Genomic DNA, 25,212 nt, shown 5'->3' with positions numbered 1-25,212 from the left:
CCACCTGGCCCCAAGGTCACTTCACCCTGATACCTACTGGCACTGATGTCTCCTGTCATTGATGTCACCTGGCCCCAATGTCACTCAGCTCCACTGTCACCTGGCACTGATGCCACCCGTCCCCAATGTCACCCATCCCCAATGCCACATGTCCCCAGTGTCACCCATCCCCAGTGTCACCCATCCCCAATGCCATCCATCCCCAATGCCACCCATCCCCGATGTCACCCCTCCCCAATGCCACCCATCCCCAACACCACCCATCCCCAATGCCACCCATCCCCAATGCCACCCCTCCCCAATGCCACCCATCCCCAATGCCACCCCTCCCCAGTGTCACCGTGTCCCAGCCCCCGTCCCTGTACATTTGGGGTTTATTTGAGCCGTTTGTGACACAGAGCAGCGATGCTGGAGCCACCTGGGGACACGGTGACCTCGCTGTGGCCACCTGGCCCCCCCTGGGCACAGTGACCCAGTGATGTGGCCACCTCAGAGTGGTGACGTGGCCACCTGGGCACGGCGACTCGGCCACCTCGGCGTGGTGACCCGGTGACCTCGGCGTGGTGACCTGGTCACCCTGGCACAGTGACACGGCCCTCTGGCCGGGTGAGGTGGCCACGGGCAGGGCTAGGCGGCCGTGTCGGGGGCGGTGTCGGTGGCCATGTCGCTGGCCACGGCCTTGGCCACCTTGTCCCTCAGGTAGGACACGCGCTGCCGCTCCAGCTTCAGCTCCAGGAACTCGTAGTGGGGCACCTGGAGGGAAGGGGTGACAGGAGCCCACGGGGGGCCAGGGCTGTCCCCACCCTGTGCCGGGCCCACCTGTCCCACGGCACCCACCTGGGGGTCCCAGCTGTGCCCCCAGCACCCCCTGATCCCCGGGAGCCCAGCACCCACCTAGGGGTCCCAGCACCCACCTGGGGGTCCCAGCTGTGCCCCCAGCACCCCCTGATCCCCGGGGGCCCAGCACCCACCTGGGGGTCCCAGCACCCAGCTGGGGGTCCCAGTGCCCGCCCAGGAAGATCTCAACACCCACCTGGGGTATTCCCAGTGCCCACCTGGAGGATCCCACCACCCACCCAGGGGAGACGGTGATGCTGGAGGGGGGGGTGACAGTGATACCAGGGGCTGACAGTGACACTGGGGGGGTGACACGTGGCTGTCACCCCCCCCAGGGCTATAATTACCCCGGGGGTTTAATCCTGGCTGACCCCGTGGGATCAGCTCTAAGAGCTCGTCTGTGTCACCTCCCTGTCACCCCCCTGTCACCTGGCAGGTGGCCCGGGGGGATCACAGCGGCTCATCCCCGCTGAGCCCTGGGGAGGGAGGAGCTGGCAGCCCCCAGAGGTGTCTGTGCCTCCATCCCTGTGGGACCAGGTGTGCCCAGGTGGGCGATGGCACCCGGCTGGTGTCACCAGGGTGTGGCCACAGGGACTGTGCCCTGGGCTGGGCACAGGTGAGGCCACACCTGAGCCCTGGGGGCACCTCCCAGGGTGGGGGTCAGGCTCTGCTCCCAAGAGGGAACTGGCCCAGATGGCACCTGGGGCGTTCAGGTGGCGTTTGGGGAGGATTTGGGGAATGTTTTCGGAACGTCCCTCCTGGAGAGGGGTTTCAGTGCCGTGTGGATGTGGCACATGGGGACGGGTCAGCGGTGGCCCCGGCGCTGTGGGGACACACAGGGGGTCTGGGGTGCCCAGCCCAGCGTTCCAGCCCAGCATTCCCAGCGCTCCCAGCTCACCTCCACCAGCAGGAAGCCGGCCCTGCGCAGGTGCCGCCGTGCCAGGGCCCCCCGGCCCAGCAGCTCCCGGCCCCGCGAGCTGAACTGCGGGAACTCCCAGCGCAGGAACGCCAGCCTGGGGGCACAGGGACACCGGGCTGAGCACAGGCACACCCCCAGCCTGCCATGGCACAGCTGCCCCCTCCTGCCACCTCCTGCCCTCCCTCCTCTTCCTCTCCTTGTCCCCCTGCCCTGTCCTCTCTTCTCCCCCTCCTTCCCTTCCCGTCCCACTCCTCTTCCCGCTCCTGTCCCCCCCTTGCCCCCACCTCGAGTAATCCCCCAACCCTCACCCACCTCCTGGCCCCCGGGGGCAGTGCCTTTGTCCCCTCCTGTTCCCTTCTTCTTCCTCCTGCCCCACTCCTTGTCCCCCCACTGTCCCCCTTCTATTCCCCACCCACCTCCTGGCCCCTGGGGACAGTAGCTTTGTTCCCTCCTGTCCCCTCCCCGCCTCCTGGTCCCCAGTGGCAGTGGCTTTGTCCCCCCTGTCCCCTGCCCACCTCTTGGCCCCTGGGGGCAGTGGCTTTGTCCCCTGGGAGTGGGGCAGGTGGGGGGCAGTGAAGTCCCCCACGGGCAGGGGTTTGTTGTCGCTGTCCAGCACCACCTCGGCATCTGTGGGGACAGAGGGGACACGGGGGACACGGGTACTCAGAGCCACCCTCAGGGGGTCAGGGGGCTCTCCCTGACGCTGGGCAGGGATGTGTCCGTGGGGGATCCGTCCCCCTGTCCCACGGGAGGGGACGGGGGCACTCGGAGCACGGAGGTTGCTGTGGCAGCCGGTGGCCGGTCCCCGACACGGGGGGACAGGGACCGAATTTGACTGGGCTGCGGGGGGGGACAGGGCTGGGGGACAACAGGGGAGGTGACAGGGCTGTGACAGGGCCGGGGGTACCTGAGAGCACCTGGGGGTGCCCGGGGCAGGTGACAGGGCTGGGGGAGCTGGGAGGTGACAGAAAGTAGCAAGGCTGCAGCTGTCCAGGTGAAGGTGACAGGGCTGGGAGTACCTGGGGTAACTAAGGAAGGTGACAGGGCTGGGGGTGTCCAGAGGTCCCCGGGGCAGGTGACAGGGTTGGGGGTGCCCAGGTGAAGGCAACAGGCCCAGAGTACCCAGGGGTACCTGGAGGTGCCTGGAGCAGGTGACAGGGGAAGGTGACAGGGCTGGGGGTACCTGGTGGTACCCAGGGAATGCTGAGGGCAGGTGACAGTGCTGGGGGTGGCAGGGGGTGCCAGGGCAGGTGACAGGGTTGGGGGTGCCCGGAGCAGGTGACAGGGTTGGGGGTGGCAGGGGGTGCCCAGGGCAGGTGACAGGGCTGTGGGTGTCAGGGGTGGCAGGGCAGGTGAGGGGGCTGTGGGTGTCAGGGGTGGCAGGGCAGGTGAGGGGGCTGTGGGTGTCAGGGGTGCCAGGGCAGGTGGCAGGGCTGTGGGTGTCAGGGGTGGCAGGGCAGGTGACAGGGCAGGTGACAGTGCTGTGGGTGTCAGGGGTGGCAGGGCAGGTGACAGTGCTGTGGGTGTCAGGGGTGGCAGGGCAGGTGACAGGGCAGGTGAGGGGGCTGTGGGTGTCAGGGGTGCCAGGGCAGGTGACAGTGCTGTGGGTGTCAGGGGTGGCAGGGCAGGTAACAGGGCTGTGGGTGGCAGGGGTGGGGGTGGCAGGGGTGCCAGGGCAGGTGAGGGGGCTGTGGGTGTCAGGGGTGCCAGGGCAGGTGACAGTGCTGTGGGTGTCAGGGGTGGCAGGGCAGGTAACAGGGCTGTGGGTGGCAGGGGTGGGGGTGGCAGGGGTGCCAGGGCAGGTGAGGGGGCTGTGGGTGTCAGGGGTGCCAGGGCAGGTGAGGGGGCTGTGGGTGTCAGGGGTGCCAGGGCAGGTGGCAGGGCTGTGGGTGTCAGGGGTGGCAGGGCAGGTGCCGGGGTGGCACAGGGGACACTCACCGATGTCCCAGCCGAACACCGTGGGCACGTCGTAGCGCCCGAGGTCGCGGCCCCCCAGGGCCCCCGGCAGCGCCTCCCGCAGCCCCTGCTGCAGGGGGGTGGCCTTGTCCCTGTCCTTGTCCCTGTCCCCGTCCCCCCCCAGCGCCTCGGGGGGCAGGAAGGGCCCTGGGTAGCCCGGGGTCTCCAGCCGGGCCGTGGCGTTGATGTGCACGAGCTTCTGCCACGAGCTGTGCGCCCGCGGGGACGGGTCACCTGTGGGGACAGAGGGACATGTCACCTGTGGGGACAGAGGGACAGGTCACCTGTGGGGACAGTGGGGACGGGTCACCTGTGGGGACAGAGGGACATGTCACCTGTGGGGACAGAGGGACAGGTCACCTGTGGGGACAGAGGGGATGGGTCACCTGTGGGGACAGAGGGGATGGGTCACCTGTGGGGACAGAGGGACAGGTCACCTGTGGGGACAGTGGGGACGGGTCACCTGTGGGGACAGAGGGGATGTGTCACCTGTGGGGACAGAGGGGACAGCTCAGGGGACACCCATGGCACAGGGGGAATGGCCTTGGGAGAACCAAGGGACGGGCACGTGGGATGCTGGGAATGCTCCTGGAGAGGGCTGCCCAGCCCCGGGTGTGGATGGGGCAGTGGGACACGGGCTGTGTCCCCAGGGGTGGGGGGACAGGTGAACTCCAGCCCCTGGGAAGCCCTTCCCAGCCCCAGGCGTTCCCTGATCTCGTGTCTCCAGTGGGATTCACCCCCCAGGTCTCACAGACAGGGACCTGGGGCTCGTGGGCACAGAGGTTGCTGTGGCAGCCGGTGGCCAGTCCCGGCCATGGGTGGGGCAGGGACCGAATTTGACTGGGCTGCACCTGTCCAGCACCACCTGTGGGACAGGTGATCCCCCCCAGTATCACCTGTGGGACAGGTAACCTGCTCCAGCACCACCTGTGGGACAGGTGATCCCCCCCAATATCACCTGTGGGACAGGTAACCCCCCCCCCAGCACCACCTGTGGGACAGGTAACCCCCCCAGTACCACCTGTGGGACAGGTAACCTGCTCCAGCACCACCTGTGGGACAGGTAACCCCCCCAGCACCACCTGTGGGACAGGTAACCCCCCCCCAGCACCACCTGTGGGACAGGTAACCCCCCCATCCCCAGGGCTGGAGCTCCTGGTGGATCCCTGGGTCCCAGATGGAGGGCCCAGCCCCGTGTGGGTCCCTCCCCACCCTGTGTGGGTCCCTCCCCCCCCATGCAGGTCCCTCCCCCCCCCCCCGTGCGGGTCCCTCACCTCGGAGGCGGGTGTGGAAGTCGGGGCTGAGCACCTGGCGCAGGTAGGGGGGCCGTGCCTGCTGCAGCACACACAGTGACCACACCACGTCGGTCAGCACGTGAGGATCCAGCTGCTGCACCTGCCCCTGCAGCTGCTCGTGGAGCTGGGACGAGAACACGGAGGGGAGCTCGACCACCCCCACGGGTGTGCCCGCTGGCCCCCAGGTGAGGCTTTAGGGCCCCTCTCAGGTGATCCCTCCGTCCCTCAACCCGTGGATCCAGCCATCCAACGCCCCCTTCCCCATGGGAATGTGCCAGGAGAACATCTGTGCTCCGAGGAGGGGTGAGAGCTGGGGGGGCTCTGCCTAAAGGGGGAGCCGGGAGGGATTCGGGACACGGGAAGAGGGGGGGATTTGGGGCCAGAATCCATGGCTGTGGGAAGCCTTTGAGGTCCCTCACCCCCACCGAGAGCACCCCCAGAATCCCGGGATTCCCAGAGGAGTCACCATGGTGAAGAATTCCTCGCCGGAGCTGGGCTGGAAGTTGAGGCGGGCGAAGGACACGACGATGGCACAGAGGTGGGCAACGGACATGTCCTGGGTGTTATCCAGGGAATACTGAGGGGAAAGGGACATGTCCTGGGTGTTATCCAGGGAATACTGAGGGAAATGGACATGTCCTGGGTGTTATCCAGGGAATACTGAGGGAAATGGACATGTCCTGGGTGTTATCCAGGGAATACTGAGGGAAATGGACATGTCCTGGGTGTTATCCAGGGAATACTGAGGGGAAATGGACATGTCCTGGGTGTTATCCAGGGAATACTGAGGGAAATGGACATGTCCTGGGTGTTATCCAGGGAATACTGAGGGGAAATGGGAGGTTGGGGCTGTCTGAGGGAGGGAACAGCGTTAACAGGAGCCAGGGACACCTCCCGGGTGGGAAACAGGAGTGAGGGAGCCCTGGGGTTCTATCCAGGTACAAGGGGAAGCTCTGGAATACCCTGGATTGGATGGGAAAAAGCAGGGTGATGACTGGGAGGAAGTGGGAGAGAAGCAGTAAGGAAAAGCTTGGAAACATTGGCCAAAGACACACCCCAGTGTGAGAAAACAGGGATGAAGCATCATTTGGTGCTCCCCTGGGGTTTTATCCAGGTACAAGGGGAAGCTCTGGAATATTCCTGTATGGATGGGGAAGTGCACAAGAGATGAACTGGGAGGAAACTGGGAGAGGAGCAGCACCAGCACCCGGGGCTGGAGGCTCCAGACCAAGCTGAATCCAGAAGAAAATGATCCCTGATTGCTGCTGGGAAACGGTGACACAGCCTGGACAGGTGAGGGGTCCCCATTGCCCCCCTCTACCCCCCAGACAGGTGAGTGGAACCTCCCACCAGCTGTGCCCCCCCCAGTCCCTGCTGGGAAACGGTGACACCACCCCAGACAGGTGAGAGGAACCCCCCAGACAAGTGAGTGACCCCCCCAGCCAGGTGAGAGGAACCCCCCAGACAGGTGAGAGAAACCCCCCAGACAAGTAAGTGACCCCCCCTGACAGGTGAGAGGAACCCCCCAGCCAGGTGAGTGACCCCCCCCAGCCAGGTGAGCACCCCCAGCCCTCACCTGTGCGATGCCCTCGGCGAGGGGGCGGCTGAGCCAGCGCAGGGCAGCGAAGGAGCGGGCACAGCGCGACACCTGGGCAGGTGTGAGAGCCCCCAGGTGGGGCTGCAGCTCCTGGGACAGCCTGTGCAGCACCTGGGGCTGCTGGAAGTTCAGCTTACCTGGGCAGACGGGCACGGCTGAGGGCATGGGGGCACCTGTCCCCCAGTGCCCCCACCCCAGCCGGGCACCCCAGCACCCGGGCGAGGGCTGGGAATGGTCCCTGGAGAAGGGAAGGCTCCAGGGAGACCTCAGAGCCCCTGCACACAGAGCGTGCCTGGCACCAGTACAGACCAGTATGAGTCACCTCTCAGACCAGGACAGACTGGGAAGGCCTAGGGGTGGGGAATCCCCCCCCAGCTACCTGGTGCCTTGGGTGGAAACACCCCCCAGTTCACCTGAGCTCGGGGAGGAACTGGGGGTCACTGGGGGGGACTGGTGGCTCTGGGTGCAACTGGTGTCACTGGGAGGGACAAATGGCCCCAAGGAGCCCTGGTGTCTAAAGGGGCTCCAGGTGTGCTGGGAATGGAGCTGGGACACCTGGAGTGACAGGACACCTGGAACAGGCTCACACCGAGCTCCCAGGTGTGCTGGGGATGGAGGTGGGACACCTGGAGTGGCAGGACACCTGGAATGGGCTCACACCGAGCTCCCAGGTGTGCTGGTGTTCGTGCCTGGAGCACACAGGTAACGTACAACTGTTCCACCCCCAGGATCGGGATAACCCCCTGGAGAAGAGCTCCTCAGGCTCCCTGGATTCCCTTCTCCCACCTGGCTGGAGAACAGCCCACAGAAAGGTTTGGGACCTCAAAGCTCACCCGGCTCCCCCCACCTGCCACCGTCCTGGGTGGTTCCCAGCCCCATCCCACGGGATCCGTGCCCAAACCCGTGCCCAGGTGCCCCTGGCACTCACTGTAGGCGAAGAGCAGGTCGGTGAGCACGGGCAGCCCCAGCTCGGGGGGTTTCTGCAGCAGGTGGTAGGACAGTGCCCGCAGCAGGGGCACGCAGCGGCGCTGCTGCAGCGCCAGGGCCACGGCCATGCGCCGGATCTCATCCACGTCCAGCTGCTCTGCCAGCTCCAGGGCCTGGGCACAGGGCAGGGCACAGCTGAGGGGGATCCCCTGGGCACCCAGCTGCTCTGCCAGCTCCAGGGCCTGGGCACAGGGCAGGGCACAGCTGAGAGGGGATCCCCTCAGCACCCAGCTGTTCTGCCAGCTCCAGGGCCTGGGCACAGGGCAGGGCACAGCTGAGAGGGGATCCCCTGGGCACCCAGCTGCTCTGCCAGCTCCAGGGCCTGGGCACAGGGCAGGGCACAGCTGAGAGGGGATCCCCTGGGCACTCAGCTGCTCTGCCAGCTCCAGGGCCTGGGCACAGGGCAGGGCACAGCTGAGGGGGGATCCCCTGGGCACCCAGCTGCTCTGCGGCTCCAGGGCCTGGGCACAGGGCAGGGCACAGCTGAGGGGGGATCCCCTGGGCACCCAGCTGCTCTGCCAGCTCCAGGGCCTGGGCACAGGGCAGGGCACAGCTGAGAGGGGATCCCCTCAGCACCCAGCTGCTCTGCCAGCTCCAGGGCCTGGGGACACGGGGGACGGGGCACAGGGGACACGGGAGAGGGGATCCCCTCAGGGCTGAACCACTCCACCAGCTCCAGGGCCTGTGGAAAGCGGGGCAGGTGAGGGGGAGCAGGAGAAGGGGATCCCCCCTGGATCAAAGTGCTCCATTGGCTCCAGAGCCTGGCACAGGAGGACAGGGGACACAGGGGACAGGTGAGGGGGGATCCCCTCGGGATCAAAGTGCTCCATCAGCTCCAGAGCCTGGCACAGGAGGACAGGGGACATGGGGGACAGGTGAGGGGGATCCCCTCGCGACCCAACTGCTCTGCCAGCTCCAGAGCCTGGCACGGGGGTGACAGGAGAGGGGGGAACAGTGCCCAGGTGTCCCCCGTGCCCAGTCAGTGCCCGGGTGCCCCGAGCCCCCCGCAGTGCCCAGGTGTGCGCGGGTCCCACCTTGTCCTCCAGGCGCTCCATGAGGGCGGGTGCCAGGTGTCCCACCTTGGCCATGAGCGTCACCACGGTGCGTGGCCCCTCCAGCTCCGTCCAGCGCAGCTCCAGCTTGCGCAGCACCTCGGGCAGGAGGGGGCTGTCCCTGTGCCCCGCCAGGTGCTCTGCCAGCTGCACCAGCTGGCGCAGGGGGAGCCGCCGCAGCCGCCACAGCACCTCCTGCTCCACCGAGCGGACCTGGCGCCCGGCACGGGGCAGCCCCAGCGCGGGCAGCGCCCGCAGCACCTGCACCAGCGTCGCGTTCCACACCTGAGAGATCTGCGGCAGGGACGGGGGCACAGCTGGGACACCCGGGACATGGGGACAGGGACGGGGGGGACAGCTGGGACACCCGGGACACGGGGACAGCTGGGACACCCGGGACAGCAGGGACAGGGACAGGGGGGACAGCTGGGACACCCGGGACATCAGGGACAGCTGGGACACCCGGGACACGGGGACAGGGACAGGGGGGACAGCTGGGACACCCGGGACACTGGGACAGGGACAGGGGGGGACAGCTGGGACACCCGGGACACTGGGACAGCTGGGACACCCGGGACATTGGGACAGGGACAGGGGGGGACAGCTGGGGACACCCGGGACATGGGGACAGGGATGGGGGGGACAGCTGGGGACACCCGGGACATGAGGACAGGGACAGGGGGGGGACAGCTGGGACACCCGGGACATTGGGACAGGGACAGGGGGGGACAGCTGGGGACACCCGGGACATGGGGACAGGGATGGGGGGGACAGCTGGGGACACCCGGGACATGAGGACAGGGACAGGGGGGGGACAGCTGGGACACCCGGGACAGCAGGGACAGGGACAGGGGGGACAGCTGGGACACCCGGGACACGGGGACAGGGACGGGGGGGACAGCTGGGGACACCCGGGACACGGGGACAGCTGGGACACCCGGGACACGGGGACAGGGACAGCAGGGACAGCTGGGGACACCCGGGACAGCAGGGACAGGGACAGGGGGGGACAGCTGGGGACACCTGGGACACTGGGACAGGGACAGGGGGGGACAGCTGGGGACACCCAGGACATCAGGGACAGTGTGGGACAGCTGGGGACACCTGGGACATTGGGGACAGGGACAGTGTGGGACAGCTGGGGACACCCGGGACATTGGGACAGGGACAGGGTGGGACATCAGGGACAGGGACAGTGTGGGACAGCTGTGCCACACCTGGGACATCTGGGGACAGGGACAGTGTGGGACAGAGGTGGAACAGGAGCACCAGTATCACGTTCCACACCTGGCAGATCTGGGGGACTCAGGGGACAAGGCCAGGGGCAGCAGGGGAGGGCCAGGGGCAGCAGGGGAGGGCCAGGGGCAGCAGGGGAGGGGGTTTGGGGCACGGATGTCCCGCTGAGCCCCTCCCGGGTGTGCTCTGAGCAGCCAGCCAGGCACTGCAGTGCCCAGGTCCCTGCAGGGCGGTGCCCCAGCCCTCCCAGGTGAGTCCCGGCGGGGCAGGCCCAGCCCGGAGCCCCCGTGCCCCGTCCCACCTGCCCGTCCAGGGTGTCCAGCAGCCGCAGCAGCCGGGGGTCCCCGCGGATGGCCGGCGCCTCGGGGTGCCCGTGGGCCAGGCGGGCGAGGCGGGCGATGGCCATGCCCGCCAGGTTGCTGCTCAGCCCGTGCCCCCCGCACAGCTGCAGCAGCTCCTGGGGGTCGGTGGCTCTCTGGATCAGCTCCCGGAGCTGCTGCTCCGGCCCCTCCTCCCGCGGCTGCGCCTGGGGGGTCTCGGCCCACCGGGGGGGGCCGGTGCGCAGGGGGCGGGGGGTGGCCGCGGGGGGGGGCCCTGCCCGGGCCGGGGGCGGCCCCGGGGGGCGGCCGGGGGAGGCCGGGGGGGCCCGGCAGCAGCAGGCGCCGGCAGCACCGGCGAACGAGGTGTGCGGCCATGGGGGCTCCGCGGCCGTCAGAGCCACATCCCGGGGGGCTGCAGGGGAAAGGGAGCGGCTGGAACTGCCGGGGGGGGGACCGGCCCCCAGACTCCCCCAGTGCTCCTCGGAGCCGCTCTAGGGGTCTGGAACACTCCCAGCCCCTCCCCAGGGATGCGGCCCCACATTCCCAGTGCTCCCAGTATCCCCCTCCCTGAGCCCCCTGCCCAGCCGCTGCCCGGGATGTTCTCCACCGGAGCCTCCCCGGATCACCCTCTCCCGGGGATATTTTCCCTCAGACCCTCACCCCCCCGGTCCCCGGACACCCCCCCGACCCGTCCCCTCCACCCGCCCGTGCCGAGCCCCCCGGTCCCGGTTCCCCTCCTCCGCCCCCGGGTCCCGAGCACCCCCGGGACTGTCCCTTCGGGCCCCCTCGGGCCGAGCCCACCCCGCACCGCCGGGCCTGGTTCCCGCTCCGTCTCTCCCCCGGGGCCGGTGCCCCCCGGGGCCCTGCTCAGCCCCGCGGGCCGAGGCCCCCCCCGACGCCGTTCCCCTCCACACTGCCGTTCCCCCGCTCCCCCCGGGTCCCGGTTCCCCCCTCAGTCCCGACCCCACTCCCGTTCCCCTCTGACCTCTCCCGCCCAGCCCCGCGCACGGGCCGCCACCGAGGCGCGCGCTGATGACGTCACAGCAACGCGCCGGCTCCGCACCGGCCGCTCCTGCGTCATCAGCCGGCGCCGGCGCCACGTGCGGGGAGGGGCGGGAGCGGGGTCGCCCTGGTACCGGGGGGGCTCTGGGGGGTCCCCTCGGGGTGTCCCCCTGTGCTCCCAGTGCCCCCCAGTGCTCCCCCAGTGCCCCTCGGAGACCCTCCCAGTGCTCCCAGTGACCCCCGGCTGCTCCTCCAGTGCTCCCCCGATGAGTTCCCGGTGCCCCCCCAGTTCCTCCCAGTACTCCTCTCGCAGCCCCCAGTGCCTCCCAGTGGCCCCCCCAGTGTCCCCCACATTTCCACCCGTGCCCCCGAGGGGGGTCGTGTGTTACTGATCAAATATCGGTTATCGATCCCTGTGCACTATTGATCGTTTATTGGCATCCATAACAAACTCCCCGGGGCCGACACGGGCGGGGTGTCCGAGACGGGGATGGGGTGTCCGGGGGGGCTCCTCGGGAGGGTCCCAGCTCGGGGGGCTCCTCAGCGCCGGGTGAAGTCCCCTCCTGCGGGACAGGGGGGTTCAGGGGGGGCCGGGGCGCCTTGGGGTTCCCCTCCCCAGCCCCTGCAGCCCCCCCAGCTACCCAAGGACCCCTCCAAGACCCCCGAAAGGCTCGCAGTGGCAGTGTGTGATGCGGGGCTGTGTCCCACCCCTCTGCCCGGACACTCAGGACCTCCCCAGGATCCCCCCGTGCACCCCGGCACCCCCTCGATCCCCCGGGACCACCCTACCCCTGCAGGGCCCGCAGTGACACCGGGGGCGACGCGGGGAGCTGAGTCCCCGCCGTGACCCTCCGGGATCCCTCGGGACCCACCCCAGGACCCTTCAGGAACCCCCCCCGTAGGACCCACCTCCAGAACCTCCCCCCCGGGGTCTCGCAGTGGCACTGGGCCATGAGGGGCTGTGTCCCCTCCCCCAGGACCCCCCGGGCCCCCCCTGTGTCCCCCCGGACCCCGGCAGGGCTCGCAGTGGCACTGGGCGATGCGGGGCTGTGTCCCCTCCCCCAGGACACCGTCTGCCCCCCCGGGCCCCCCCTGTGCCCCCCCGGACCCCGGCAGGGCTCGCAGTGGCACTGGGCGATGGGGGGCTGTGTCCCCTCCCCCAGGACACCCTCTGCCCCCCCTGTGCCCCCCCTGTCCCCCCCGAACCCCGGCAGGGCTCGCAGTGGCACTGGGCGATGGGGGGCTGTGTCCCCTCCCCCAGGACACCCTCTGCCCCCCCTGTGCCCCCCCTGTCCCCCCCGAACCCCGGCAGGGCTCGCAGTGGCACTGGGCGATGGGGGGCTGTGTCCCCTCCCCCAGGACACCCTCTGCCCCCCCTGTGCCCCCCCTGTCCCCCCCCGAACCCCGGCAGGGCTCGCAGTGGCACTGGGCGATGGGGGGCTGTGTCCCCTCCCCCAGGACCCCCCGGGCTCCCCTGTGCCCCCCCTGTGCCCCCCCGGACCCCGGCAGGGCTCGCAGTGGCACTGGGCGATGTGGGGCTGTGTCCCCTCCCCCAGGACACCCTCTGCCCCCCCTGTGCCCCCCCCGTCCCCCCCAGACCCCGGCAGGGCTCGCAGTGGCACTGGGCGATGCGGGGCAGCAGCGCGGGCCGGGGGCGGCCGCGGGGGCAGGGCAGGAGGAGGGGGCGCACGGGCCGGGCGGGGTCCAGGCGGTAACTGCAGCACTCGCACAGCGACCGCACGTACGGCTCCTGGGGGGCACGGGGGGGTCACACAGACCGGGGGGGTCACACAGACCAGGGGGATCCCCCGGGCACCCCCAGGGTCCCCACACACCCCTGCAACCCCCCGCCCCCTGCCCCGAGCCCCCCGCCCGGGCTGCGCAGAGGCGGCTCCTGGGGCGGGGGGGATCACACGGATCTGGGGGTCCCACCCGCCCCCCCCCCCGAGGGCTGAGGGCGGTGCGGGGGCGACACCCCCACACGCGGGAGTCCCACTCCCCCACACCTAAGGGTCTCACTCCCCTCACCCGGGGGTCCCACCGTTCTCCCCCCCTCCCCGGGGGGTCCCACCAGCCCCCCCGCACCTGAGCGCTGACGGCGGTGCGGGACCGACACCCCCCCGCGCAGTAGGTGACGCGGACGCCCCGCAGGACACACGCGCCCTTGGCGATGGTCCGGAGAGCCGTGAGGAGCCGGCACGGCCCGGGGGGCTCCTCTGGGGGGTGAGGGGGCGGCGTGAGCGGGGGGGGCTGCCAGGGCCGTCCCCTCACCCCGCGGTCCCCAGGTGCGGGGTCTCACCTGGCCACTCGTCCCGGCACACGGGGCAGCAGCTCCCGGGCTCCCGCACCGGCTCCGTGCCCTGCGGGGACCCCGCGCTCAGCCCCTGCCCGCGGGGACACCCCCGCGCCCCCCGGGACCCCCCTCACCTCCGGGCAGGTGAGCGCGGGGCAGGTGGTGGCACAGGTGACACGTCCCTCGGCGCAGCGGCAGGTCCCGCACTGCTCCTGCCACTCGCTGTCGGCCTGGGGGGGGACAGGAGCAGGGACCCCAAAACACGGGTCAGGGACCCCCCTAAAGCATGGGGTAACTCCCAAACCCCAGGGATCCCCCCCAGCACTGGGTGTCCCCTAAATACGGGTCAGGACCCCAAAACACGGGTCAGGGACCCCCCTAAAGCATGGGGTAACTCCCAAACCCCAGGGATCCCCCCAGCACTGGGTGCCCCCTAAATACGGGTCAGGACCCCCCCACAAACATGGGGTAACCACAAACATGAGGGATCTCCAAACACAAGGAACCCTCCCAAACGGATCAGGGACCCCCAGACACAAGGGACCCCCTCAGAAACGGGGTACACCCCCGGACACGGCGCCGGGAACCCCCAAACGCAGCAACCTCCCACCATGGATCGGGAACCCCCAAACGCAGGTCGGGGACCGACCCCAGACACAACGGCGGGACAGAGACACCCAAACACGGGATGTTCCCCGAACACGAGGGATCGCCCCCAGCCCGGGTCAGCCCCCCCGGCCGCTCACCGCTCGCACTGCCCCGCGGTGGCGGCACCCGCAGCCCCCCGCGCTCACGCACTGCCCCGATTCGTTCCGGTACCGCCCGGGGGCGCAGGAGCAGCGCGGGGCGGGGGTCGGGACGGTCCCGGGGGTCGCGGGGGTCGCGGGGGTGCTTGAGGTGCCGGGGGTCCCGGGGGTGCCGGGGGTTCCAGGGGTCCCGGGGGTGCCGGGAGTTCCGGGGGTCCCGCAGGTGCCGGGGGGCTCCGCCAGGTCGTGGCAGCTGCGCTCGCAGGCGGGGCCGGGGTCCAGCCAGACCTCGCCCGGGGGGCAGCCTGGGGGCATCGGGGATGGCACCGGCACCCGGCCCTCCCTCCTTCCGGCTCTCCTCCCTCCATCCCTCCCTCCCCCGGCCCTCGCTCCTTCCACTGCCCCGTCCCCTCCTCCTATCCCTCTTTCTCCCTCCCTCTTTCCCCCCGACCCTCCGGTCTTTCCTCCCTCTGTCCCTCCCCCCATCCCTCCATCCCTCCATCCTTCCGTCCCCCTGTCCCTCCCTCCATCTCTTTCCTCGTCCCTTCAGCCCCTTCTCCCTCCTGCTCCCCCTCCCTCCATCCCCCCCCTTTCCATCCGTCTCCCCATCCCTCGATTCCTCCCCCCGTCCCTCCCTCCATTCTCCCGTCCTTCCATCCCTCCATCCCCTTTCCCACTCCATCCCTCTCTCCATCCCCTCCAACCCTCTCTCCTCTCCCCCTCTCCCCATGCCCCCTCTCACCGGCACAGGGTTGGGGGTTACACTCCGCCGTCTCCTCCCCGGGGGTCTCCCCGCACGGGGACCCCCCCTCGGGGCCCTCCCGGCACTGCCGGTGCCGTGTCCGGGTGCCACCGCCACAAGTGCGGGAGCAGCGGGACCAGGGGGACCAGGGGGACGCGGCGGGGGACGGGGGGGACGCGGGGGACAGAGGTGTCACGGAGGACACGGGGGACAGGGGGGACACGGGGGACGCGGGGGACAGAGGTGTCACGGAGGACACGGGGGACAGGGGGGACACGGGGGACGCGGGGGACAGAGGTGTCACGGGGGACACGAAGGACGCGGAGGGTGAGTGGGACCAGGGGGACGCGGGGACTAAAAGGGGGGACGTGGAGGTCGTAGGGGACAGGGGCGACGAGGGGGACAGAGCGGACACGGAAGACTCCGGGGACCAGGGGGACACGGGGGTCACGGGGGCCGCGGGGGACAGGGGGCTGGCGGGGGTCGCGGGCCCCGGGGAGGGACACGCCAGCGCCGGGCAGGTGAAGGTCCCGTTCCCGCAGGTGCTGCACGGGGGGACAGGCGGGTGTCACCGTCACCGCGCCCGGGGCTCTGCTGGGCGGCACCGCCACCGCACCTGTCCCACCGCCCCCGGCCCACCGTGTCCCCCCGGGTTTGTCCTCCCGTCCCCGTGCCCGTCCCCCCGTGCCCGTGCCCGTCCCACCGCCACGGTGTCCGTCCCCCCGTGCCCGTCCCATCGTCCCCGTCCCTGTCCCGCCGTGTCCCCCGTGCCTGGCCCGTTGCCCCCGTGTCCATCCCCCTGTCACCGTGCTCGTCCCCCAGTGCCCCCGACTGCTGCGTCTGTCCCGTGTCGTCCCGTGTCCCCCCACCCGTGTCCCCCCACCCGTGTCCATCCACCGTCCCCCTCCCACACACCGTGTCCCCTCCGCGTGTCCCCCTGCCGTGTCACCCACCAGTTGTGACACCCGATCTGGGTCACCCCCCCCGGGGGCACCTCTCTGCTCCCGTTGCCCCCCCCGGGGGTCCCGCAGCGGCACCGGCCCAGGGGGACGCAGTGACCGTCCTGCAGCAGCTGCCCGGGGGGGCACCGGCACCCTGAGGGGGTACAGGGGGGCACTGGGACCCTTGGGGGGGCATCGGCACCCTGAGGGGGCACAGGGGGGCACTGGAACCCTTGGGGGGGCCCTTGGCACCTTGGGGGGAATGGGGGCAGCACTTGGACACTTGGCGGGCACTGGGACCCTGGGGAGGCACCCGTGGGTGCCGGGGGGGCCACCAACACCCTGAGAGGGTCACGAGGGGACACTGGGACCCTTCGGGGCACGGGGAGGGCAGAGGGTAACCATAGGGGCTGGGGGGGACACCCATGGATATGGGGGGCACGGGGAGGCAACCACGGGTGCTGGGGGGGGGCACGGGGGGACACAAGAGCACCCATGGGTACGGGAGGGGGCCACTGGGACCTGGGGGGGCCCGAGGTGGCACCAACACCCTGGGGGGGCACAGGGCGGCACTGGGGGCATGAAGGACCCGGGGGAGCCCGTGGGGCTGGTGGGGTACTGGAGTCTGGGGGGGGGCACGGGGGGCACCCCCGGGTGCTGGGGCAGCCCCCCCCCGGTGCGGGGCCGTACCTGGCTCGCAGGGGCCCTGCAGACACAGCACCTGTGCCCAGGTGTCCGCGCAGCTCCGGGGGCACCGCCCGGCACAGGCACTGCGGGTCCGGCCCCCCCCGCAGCCCGGCCCTGGGGGGGCACGGCACCCCCTCAGCACCCCCTCAGCACCCCCTCAGCACCCCTGGGGGGGCACAGCACCCCCTCAGCACCCCCGGAGGTCCTCCGTGCGGGTCCCAAGGGCGCAGGGGGGGGTGGGCAGGGGTGGGGGGCCCCAGGGTGGGGGTGCCGGAGGGGGTTGACGGGGTGGAGGGGCCACAGGGAAGGGGGGGCCCCAGAGAAGGGGTTGCTGGGGTGGGGGTCCCCAGGGTGATGGGGTGGGGGTCCCCAGAGTGATGGGGTGGGGTCTCCCAGTGAGGGGTTACTGGGAGTCCCCAGGACAGGGGGCCCTGGGTGGGGGTCACAGGGGGTTGGGGTCCCGGGTGGGAGGTCCCTGGGTGGGGGGTTACAGGTGGTGATGGGGTCCCGGGTGGGAGGTCCCTGGGTGGGGGGTACCGGAGGGGTGTCCCCGGGGTGCGGGGTGGGTGGTCCCTGAGGTGGGGGTCCCGGGGAGGGGGTGCCCTGGCGGGGTGCCCGGGGGTTACCGGCACAGGCAGTGGTGTTGCAGCTCTCGCTCTGGGTCCGGATCCCCCCACACGCCCGCCCGGGGGTCTCGGGGTTCAGGGGGTGCCGGTGGCGCAGGCGGGACCCCCCCCCACAGGGGTCTCCGCAGGGTCCCCAGGGCCCCCAAGGACTCCAGTCACAGGGCTCTGGGGGGCGCGGGGGGGGCACCGGGGTCAGCAGGACTCTCAGGCCCCCCCCGGATGCACATCGCCCTCCCGACCCCCCAACCCCCCCCCCCGACCCCCCTGCCTCCCCGCAGGACCCCCCCAGTGCCTTGTGTGACTGCCCTGCCCCTCCCAGCACCCCCCAGAACGCCCAGCCCCCCGAGCCCCCCATACCGGCCGCACACGGGGTGTCCCAGCACTGGGGGCCCTCGGGGGTGCAGGTGCTGCGGGAGGGGGACACACACGGTGGGTGGGGAGTCCCTGGAGACCCCCCCGGCCCTCCAACCCCCGACTCACCACTGCCGGCAGGGGCCGGGGGTCCAGTGCTCGCCCAGCCCCCGCTCGCCCCCCCCCCAGGGGCACAGGGGGGGGCAGGGGGTCTCCTCGCACCCCCGACTCTCCTCCTGGGGGGCCCCGCAGGGTCTCCCCCCGCTCTCTGGTGGGATGGGGGTCCTGGGGGGGGCAGGAAGGTCACACAGAGCATGGGTGTCCCCCCCACTCCCGTGTCCCCCCAGCCCCACGTCCCCCCCATTCCCGTGCCCCCCCCAATGCTGTGTCCCCTCAGGTACCTCTGTGTCCCCAAAGTGCCACGTGTGCCCCCCCCGTGTCATGTTCCCCCCTCCGGGTATGTCACGTCCCCCCGGATGATCCCCACGGGTGACATGTCCCCCCCAGTGTCGTGACCGTGTCACCCCCCAGTTGTGTCCCCCCCAGTGCCGTTTGTGCCCCCAGTCCCGTGTCCCCCCCCAGTTCCGTGTGTCCCCCCCGTGCCGGGTGTGTCCCCAAGGTACCGGGTTCCCCCCCCGTTTCCCCCTCCGGTCCCCCCGACCCCCCAGTGCCCCCCGTGTCCCTCCCCCTGCCGTGCCCCCCCCGTGTCCCTCCCCCCTGCCGTACCCCCCCCGTGCCCCCCTCACCGGTACCGCTCCTGCCGCCCCCCCCCGCAGGTGACACTGCAGGGTCCCCACTGGCTCCAGCGGCTCCAGGGGCAGGGGGTGGTCCCGGGGGGGCTCCCGGGGGTGGGGGTGGTGGGGGGACACCCCCCGGGGGTGCAGCGCAGCCGCCCCCCCGCGCAGGTGCAGTTCTGGCACCCCCGGGGGTGCCCCCCGCCCCCCGGCACCCAAAGGTGCCCCCCCGCGTCCAGGCACTCGCACAGCGCGGGGGGGACGCACCCCCCGTCCTGCTCCAGGGTCCCTGGGGGGGCACGGTGGGGTCACAGGGGGGCGGGGGGGTCTGGGGGCTTCGGGGAGGGTTGGGGGCTGAATGAGGGGGTCGGGATGGGGCACGAGGGGGCACAGGGGGGCCCGGGGGGGACTCACCGGGGGGGCAGCGGCAGCCGGGCTCGCAGGGGGTCCCCCCCCCGCAGGACACCCCCTCCCGCAGGTCCCGGCAGCTCCGTGGGCACTGGGTGGCACAGGGGGACAGCGTCTGCCCGGGGGGGCACCGCGGGCCTGGGGGGGGGGCACAGGACCCCCATCAGCACCACCGACCGCCCCCGGGACCCCCCAGCCACCCCAGGGCACCCCCAGCCCCCCCCAGCGGGTGGCACGGGTACCCCGGGGGGCACCGCAGGCCGGGGGGGGCACCACCAGCACCCCGAGAACCCCGGGACCCCCCCGCTGCCCCCCGGGGCCTCCTGCTGCCCCCGAGCCCCCCGGACCCCTCCAGTGCTCCCAGGGCCCCCCCAGCCCCCCCGTACCGCAGGGCCGGGGGTTGCAGACCCGCAGCTCGTGTCCCCCCCCGGGGCAGGGGCTCCCCCCGTTTTTGGGGGGGGGTCGGGAGCAGGAGCGGCTGCGGACGGAGCGGCCCCCCCCCGCACGTGACGTCACAGCGCGACCAGGGACCCCACGGGGACCACGCGCCGTTCACTGCGGGGGGACACAGGGGGTGACCCCCGACCCTCCCTGGGCCAACTCCCGGCCCCCCCGAACCACCCAACCAGCCCCCCGGGAGTCCCCCGACCCCCAGACCCCCTCCAAGACCCCCGGCCCCCCCAAATCCCCCCACCCCCCAGTCTCCCAGAGCCCCACCCAGCCCCCCACCCTCCACAAGTCCCAGATCCTCCAGACCCCCCGTCCTGCCTGAGCCCCCCAAACCCAGCAGAGCCCCCCTCCCCAAAGACCCCCCACCCACAGCCCCACAGAGCTCCCCAACCCCCCCGTCACACCCACTGCCCCACTGCCCCCACCCCCCCATGGCCCCCCATAACCCCCCCGCGCCCCCCCGCACCCCCCCCGCGTCCCCCCGCACCCCGACACGCCGTCACCCCACACGGGCGCCGCTGCTCGTGGCCCCCACCGATGTGGGGGCACCAGGAGCCCCCCGGGCTGGGGGGGGTGAAGGCCCGGAGCCGCCGCTGCTGCCCCCCCCCGCAGGGCCGCGAGCAGGACCCCCAGGGCCCCCAGGGGGTCCACTGGCACGGGCAGGGGGGCGTCACACAGGGGGGGGCTGCGGGGGGACCCCAGTGTCAGTGGGACCCCCACAATGCCCCCAAACCTCCCGCTGTGGGGTGAGGACCCTCCAGAACCCTCTGATCGCCCCCAATAGCCCCCCAGAGCCCCCCCACACCTGCGCAGTGGGGTGAGGACCCTCCAGAACCCCCTGGTCGCCTCCAATAACCCCCCAGAGCCCCCCACACTGCCCACCCCCCCTGCACAGTGGGGCAGCTGCAGGGACCCCCAGCGCCCCCATAGCCCCCCCAGCCCCCTCAGTATCCTCCCCCACAGCCCCCCTCCCTTTGCACTGGGGCAGGTTGCAAGGACCCCATAACCCCCCCGACCCCCCAGACCCCCAGTCCCCTTCCCAGTGGGGCCGGTTGCAGGCCCCCCCCAGATTCTCCAGACCCCCGTATCCCCCCGCCCCCCCGGCCCCCCAGACCCACCTTGGCAGAGGGGCAGGTTGCAGGGTCTCCTCTGGGTGCTGCCCCCCTCCCCGCAGTGCCCCCCCCCGCAGGCCCGCAGGCGGCTCCGGCTCGCGGGGGTCTCGGGGCGGGTGCAGGTGTGGGAGCAGGGCCCCCACGGCCCCCACGGCCCCCACGGCCCCGCCGGGACCCCCGCGGGCCCCCCGGGCTCCTCCCCTGCGGGAACAGCCGGTTAGGGGGGCGGGAGGGGCAGAGACCCCCGGGGGGGGGCACGGGGGGGCAGTGGGACCTCACCTGGGGCTGTGGGGCTGAGATCCCCCGCGGGGCCGAGATCCCATGTGGTGCTGAGAGCTGTGGGGCTGAGAGCTGCTGTGGGGCTGAGGTCCCACGTGGGGCTGTGATCCCATGTGGGGCTGAGATCCCCCGTGGGGCTGGGAGCTGGTGTGGGGCTGAGATCCCCCGTGGGGCTGGGAGCTGCTGTGGGGCCGAGATCCCCCGTGGGGCCGAGATCCCCCGTGGGGCCGGGCTCCGCTGAGGGGGGAGAACCAACCTGGTGACACCGTCTGGCCCCCCCAGCGGGGCCGGGTTAGTGGGACCCCCCGGGTTGGGACCCCCGGGAGAAGGGCTGGGGGGGGCTGTGCCCCACTGGGGCCCTGGGGGGCTGTGGGGGGCCGTGACCCACCGGCGCACGGGGGGCTCAGGCAGGTCGGTCTCTCCGTGGGGGTCCCGGTGCAGGGGGGGCTCCCGGGGGAGCCGCCGGGGGGGGCACAGCGCAGGCGGCCCCCCAGGCAGGTGCTGGGGGGGCAAAGGGGGCGTCAGGGGGGTGCAGGGGGAACGGGGGGTATCAGAGGGGGGGGGCGTGGGGAGGGGCTGTGGGTGGTGGGGAAGGATCGTGGAATGGGGGGAGGGAAAGACAGGGGGGTCCCGGAGGGTGGGGAAGGGCCGGGGGGCGGTGGGAGATGGGGAAGAGGAGGGAGAACACGGGGGTGGGGGAGGGCAGCAGGTGATTGGTGGGGAAGGGTCGCGGGGAAGGGCAGGGGGTCCATGGAGGCGGGGAAGGACCCCCGGGGTGTCCCCACTCTCACCAGCGGGCGCAGCCCACGTGGACGGTCCCGCCCGGCGGCAGCTCCAGGATCGGGGGGTCCCCAGGGGGGGTCCCAGAGGGCTCCGGGCCGGGGGGGGTCCCGGCGGGGGTCCCGGCGGGGGTCGCAGGGTCCCCCCCCCGCAGCAGCGCGGCCGGCACCGAGCAGGGGCACTGCTGGGGCTGAGCACGGGGGTGGGGGGGCGCCCGGGGGGCACCCCGGGACCCCAGACCACCCCGGGGGCACCCAGGGACCCCAAACCACCCCGGGGGCACCCACCGTCCTGGAGGACACCCATGGGGCACCCACCTCCCCACAGAACCCCCAGGTGAGCCCCCATAGCCCTGGGGACCCCCCACCCCAGGGACTACCCCCCCAGTACCCCGGGGGTCGCCCATGAACCCCCCGACCTCCGAGATCACCCCTGCGAGTCCACCCCACTCACCAGGGACTCCCCGACCCATGGACCCCCCCCCCACCCTGGGGGGCACCCACAGCCCCACAGAGCCCTCACGGAACCCCCCTGGAGTCCCCCCCACGGGGCACTCACGTATCCCCCGTGGACCCGGGGAACCCCCACCCCAGGGACCCCCAACCACCCTGGGGGGCACCCAGGGATCTGCGGATCCCCCCCTCACACCCAGGACCCCCCCGCCAGTCTCCTCCCCAGGTTTTGGGGGGGCAACACCCATGGGGTGGCAGGAGCGATGGGGGGGCAGCGCTCCCGGGGGTCCCCCCGGGGGTCTCACCTGCAGGCAGGTGCGGTGGTGCAGGAAGGTGCCGGGGGGGCAGTGACACCCCTCCTGACACCCCCCCGCGCACCCCACGGCCCCGCCCAGGTGGGCGCAGCTCCGGGGGCACCCGGAGCCCCCCCCGCACTCGCGGAACGTCCGGCCGGGGGGGCACCCGGCCTCTGCCCCCCCAAAAAAACCCTCAGTACCTGGGGGCACCCGGCCTCTGCCCCCCCTCAAAAACCCCTCAGTACCTGGGGGCACCCGGCCGCTGCCCCCTTCCTAACCCCCCCCCCAGTCCCCCGGGGGGGCCCCCTCTGCCCCCCCAAACACCCAGCTGTGCACCCCACGGGCAGGAAAGGGGTGTGGGGCGGGGTGTGGGGCAGCACTGGGGGGTCTCTGGGGAGGGGCTATGGGACAGATCAGCTCTGGGGGTCGGGGGCTGGGGGTCGCATCTGTGGGTTGGGGGTCTCTGGGTGGGGGTCTCTGGGCTGGGGGACTTTGGCTCAGATCTCGGGGGGGTCTCGGCTCGGGGGTCCCGCCCCCCCGCACTCACCGCGACACACGTGGCTGTGGCAGCTCTGGCTCTGCAGCGCCGGCCCCGGGCACGGGGGGGCTTCACAGCCCCGGCGGCGCCAGCGCTCGCCCCCCCCGCAGGGGGCACTGCAGCCGCTCCAGGGGCCCCACGGCGACCACCGGCCACGCGGGGAGTCCGTGGGCTTTGGGGACTCCGGGGGCTCCAGGACCCCCAGGGACCCTGGGACCCCCGGCTCCGGGGACTCCGGGACCCCCGGCGAGTCCGGGACCCCCGGCAGCTCCGACGACCCCGGCACCCAGGGGGATTCTGTGCCCCACGGCGACCCCGGGACCCCCGGCGAGTCTGGGGCCCACGGAGACCCCGCGACCCACGGCGACTCCGGGGTCTCCGTGCCCCACGTCAGCCCCGTGCCCCACAGCGCCGCGGTGCCCCCGGGTGCCCCCGCGCTCCCGGGCTCTGGGGACAGACGGACACGGGGCGCTCGAGGGGCCGCGATAGCACTCGGGGGTTCGGGGGTTCGGGGGTCCGGGGGGTCCGGGACACGTACCGGGGCCGCAGGGCTCGGGGCAGCCCTGAACCTCCCGGGGGGGCCCGGCGCAGGGGGCACCGCCGGGCACGGCCGCGGGGTTGGTGGGAGACCTGTGGAGAGCGAGATGTGGGGCAGGACCCCATCGGTATGGGGCAGGGACCCGCCATTGCCATGGGACAGGACCCCCCTCACTGCGGGGCAGAGACCCCCAATCCCCGCGGGACAAGACCCTCTTGCCGTGGGGCAGGGACCCGCCCCGTTCTGGAGTGGGACCCCACAGCCCCCCCACAGCCCCGTGGGGCAAGACCCCTCCACTACAGGGCAGGACCCTCTGCTGTGGGGCAGGGACACCCCACCGCTATGGGTCAGACCCCTGCTATGGGTCAACCCCCCTGCTATGGGGCAGCCCCCCCACCTGAAGCGCTGCCGGGTCCCGGTGCCGCAGTCACAGCGGGTCCAGGGGGTCCAGCGCGACCACCCGCAGGGTTCAGGGGGGGGCCCGACTCGCGGGGAGCCCCAACACCCCCGCGGGTCCCCCACAGGCGCTGGAGGAAAACGAGGGGTCATCCCAAATCCTGGGGGGTCCCCGACAACCCCGGGACCCCAACCCCGGGTTTTGGGCACGGGTGGGTTTTGGGGGTCGGGGGGTTTTGGGGTACCCGGGCTCGACGCAGTCGCGCCCCCACAGCACCAGCCCGGGTGGGCACCGACAGCCTGGGGGGTGGAGGAATATGGGGGGGCTTCAGTTTCCCCTGAGCCTCCTGAACCCCTAAATTAGCCCCCAGCCCCCCAAGAGCTCCTCAGCTCCCCAAGTGCCTTCCGAGCCCCCAAATGCCCCCAAGACCCCTTGTGCCCCCCCCAGACCACCAAGACCCCCACCTCCTGAGCCCCTCAAGACCCCCCAGACCCTCCCAACCACCCCCCGTCCCCCTCAAGGGCGTCCCAGACCCCCCATGCCCCCTCCCAAGTTCCCAAGCTCCCCCTAAATCCCCCTGCCCCCCCAAAATCCCCAGGTCCCTCCAAGCCCCCTCCAGACCCCCTATGTCCCCTCAGGTTCCCAGGCCACTCCCAAATCCTCCCAATACTCCCCCTGCCCCCCCCGCCCTGCCCAAATCACCTCCCCCCCCCGAGACCCCTCAAGACCCCCCGTGCCCCCCAACCTCTCCCCCGCACACCCCTCGTGCCCCCCGACCTTCCTCACAGGCCCCTGGGCACGAGCTGTTCCCACTCGGGTCCGCGCAGGTGGGGGGGGCAGGGGGGCACCCCCAAATCCTCGCACCCCCCCGGGGGCACCAGCAGCATCTGGGGGGGGCAGGCTGGGGGGGCAAGGGCGGGGGGGTAAGTGGGAGGGCTGGGGGCACTTAAGGGGGATTTGCGGGGCTTGGGGGGAGACTGGGGTGGGCCCGGGGGTGTTTTGGGGGGAAGGGGGAAGGATTTGGGGGGGCAATAGGGGGCTCAGGGATTGAGGGCAATGGGGTGGGCAATGGGGGGGCTTAAGGCCGGGGTAGCAGAGTTGGAGGTGTCTCCCCAGCCCCCCGCAGCCCCCCCGCAGCCCCCCCGCGCCCCCCCGTACCTGGGCCGTCCCCGCAGGGCCGCAGGTTGCAGGGTCGGCTCTGCAGGGCCCCCCCCTCGCACGGCCGCCCTCCGTTTTTCGGGGGGGGGTCGCTGCAGCTGCGGCGGCGGCTCCGCTGCCCCCCCCCGCACGGGGCGTCGCAGGGGGTCCAGGACCCCCAGGGCGCCCACCCGCCCGCAACTGGGGGGACACGGGGGGTCAGGGGGGTCAGGGGGGTCAGGGGGCCAGCAGCCCCCCACTGCCCTTTGGGGGGACTCCCTGCACCCCCCAACCCCGAGCCCCCCGGCCCTTGGGGACTCCCCTGACACCCCAACCCCGAGATCTCCCAACCCTGAGGATCCTCCCCAGCCCGGGATGGGGGTCCCAGACCGCTGTGGGGGTCCCGAGTTTTGGGGGTCTCTCCCCGGCAATGGGGCTTGGTTCCACCCCATGGAGGGCCCGGATCCCCGGGGGTCCCAACCCCTAACCGGGGTCCCAGCTCAT

The 25,212-nt window shown here is 72.1% G+C and overlaps 2 protein-coding genes and 2 non-coding genes across 5 annotated transcripts in view; all 4 read right to left on the bottom strand.

Moving 5' to 3' along the window:
• Nucleotides 1-356: 356 nt before the first annotated feature.
• On the bottom strand, nucleotides 357-11,252 carry TBRG4 (transforming growth factor beta regulator 4). 2 transcript variants are annotated; one of them, XM_051806146.1, is made up of 12 exons: nucleotides 11,185-11,252; nucleotides 10,181-10,611; nucleotides 8,626-8,937; nucleotides 7,533-7,704; nucleotides 6,584-6,741; nucleotides 5,474-5,626; nucleotides 4,987-5,131; nucleotides 4,150-4,175; nucleotides 3,695-3,971; nucleotides 2,272-2,383; nucleotides 1,736-1,850; nucleotides 357-753 (listed from the first exon to the last, which is right to left on the bottom strand). In XM_051806146.1, exons 2-12 carry the CDS (start codon nucleotides 10,283-10,285, stop codon nucleotides 628-630), a joined length of 1,701 nt encoding a protein of 566 aa, XP_051662106.1. In that variant the 5' UTR covers nucleotides 10,286-10,611; nucleotides 11,185-11,252; the 3' UTR covers nucleotides 357-627. The 2 variants fall into 2 exon arrangements, with proteins under 2 accessions (XP_051662106.1, XP_051662104.1); XM_051806144.1 differs by lacking the exons at nucleotides 4,150-4,175; nucleotides 11,185-11,252 and having other exon boundaries at nucleotides 3,695-3,946; nucleotides 10,181-10,419.
• Nucleotides 2,470-2,601, bottom strand: LOC127479358 (small nucleolar RNA SNORA5). Its single transcript, XR_007907540.1, has one exon. It is a non-coding gene; the product is annotated as a small nucleolar RNA SNORA5 (small nucleolar RNA).
• LOC127479357 (small nucleolar RNA SNORA5) lies at nucleotides 4,428-4,562 on the bottom strand. Its single transcript, XR_007907539.1, has one exon. It is a non-coding gene; the product is annotated as a small nucleolar RNA SNORA5 (small nucleolar RNA).
• A 489-nt stretch (nucleotides 11,253-11,741) lies between the features above and the next one.
• LOC127479302 (SCO-spondin-like) overlaps nucleotides 11,742-25,212 on the bottom strand; it is a 31,145-nt gene continuing 17,674 nt past the window's right edge. The window contains 25 exon segments of the mRNA XM_051806049.1: nucleotides 11,742-11,764; nucleotides 12,801-12,951; nucleotides 13,287-13,417; nucleotides 13,501-13,585; nucleotides 13,629-13,724; nucleotides 14,241-14,385; nucleotides 15,039-15,527; nucleotides 15,936-16,077; nucleotides 16,614-16,724; nucleotides 17,237-17,401; nucleotides 17,594-17,643; nucleotides 17,717-17,872; nucleotides 18,334-18,610; nucleotides 18,736-18,867; nucleotides 19,116-19,230; nucleotides 19,232-19,284; nucleotides 19,667-19,864; nucleotides 20,298-20,492; nucleotides 20,959-21,071; nucleotides 21,909-21,958; nucleotides 22,108-22,271; nucleotides 22,646-23,083; nucleotides 23,175-23,266; nucleotides 23,816-23,870; nucleotides 24,730-24,909. Coding sequence (XP_051662009.1) covers nucleotides 11,742-11,764; nucleotides 12,801-12,951; nucleotides 13,287-13,417; nucleotides 13,501-13,585; nucleotides 13,629-13,724; nucleotides 14,241-14,385; nucleotides 15,039-15,527; nucleotides 15,936-16,077; nucleotides 16,614-16,724; nucleotides 17,237-17,401; nucleotides 17,594-17,643; nucleotides 17,717-17,872; nucleotides 18,334-18,610; nucleotides 18,736-18,867; nucleotides 19,116-19,230; nucleotides 19,232-19,284; nucleotides 19,667-19,864; nucleotides 20,298-20,492; nucleotides 20,959-21,071; nucleotides 21,909-21,958; nucleotides 22,108-22,271; nucleotides 22,646-23,083; nucleotides 23,175-23,266; nucleotides 23,816-23,870; nucleotides 24,730-24,909 — 3,806 coding nt within the window.

Source organism: Manacus candei, unplaced genomic scaffold, assembly GCF_025592945.1.
Source record: "Manacus candei isolate 608988 ecotype Guabito, Panama unplaced genomic scaffold, ASM2559294v1 h1tg000066l, whole genome shotgun sequence".
In the NCBI taxonomy this organism is placed as follows: Eukaryota; Metazoa; Chordata; class Aves; order Passeriformes; family Pipridae; genus Manacus; species Manacus candei.
The sequence above is the reverse complement of the archived record's forward strand: the minus strand, read 5'-3'. Positions and strand labels throughout refer to the sequence as shown.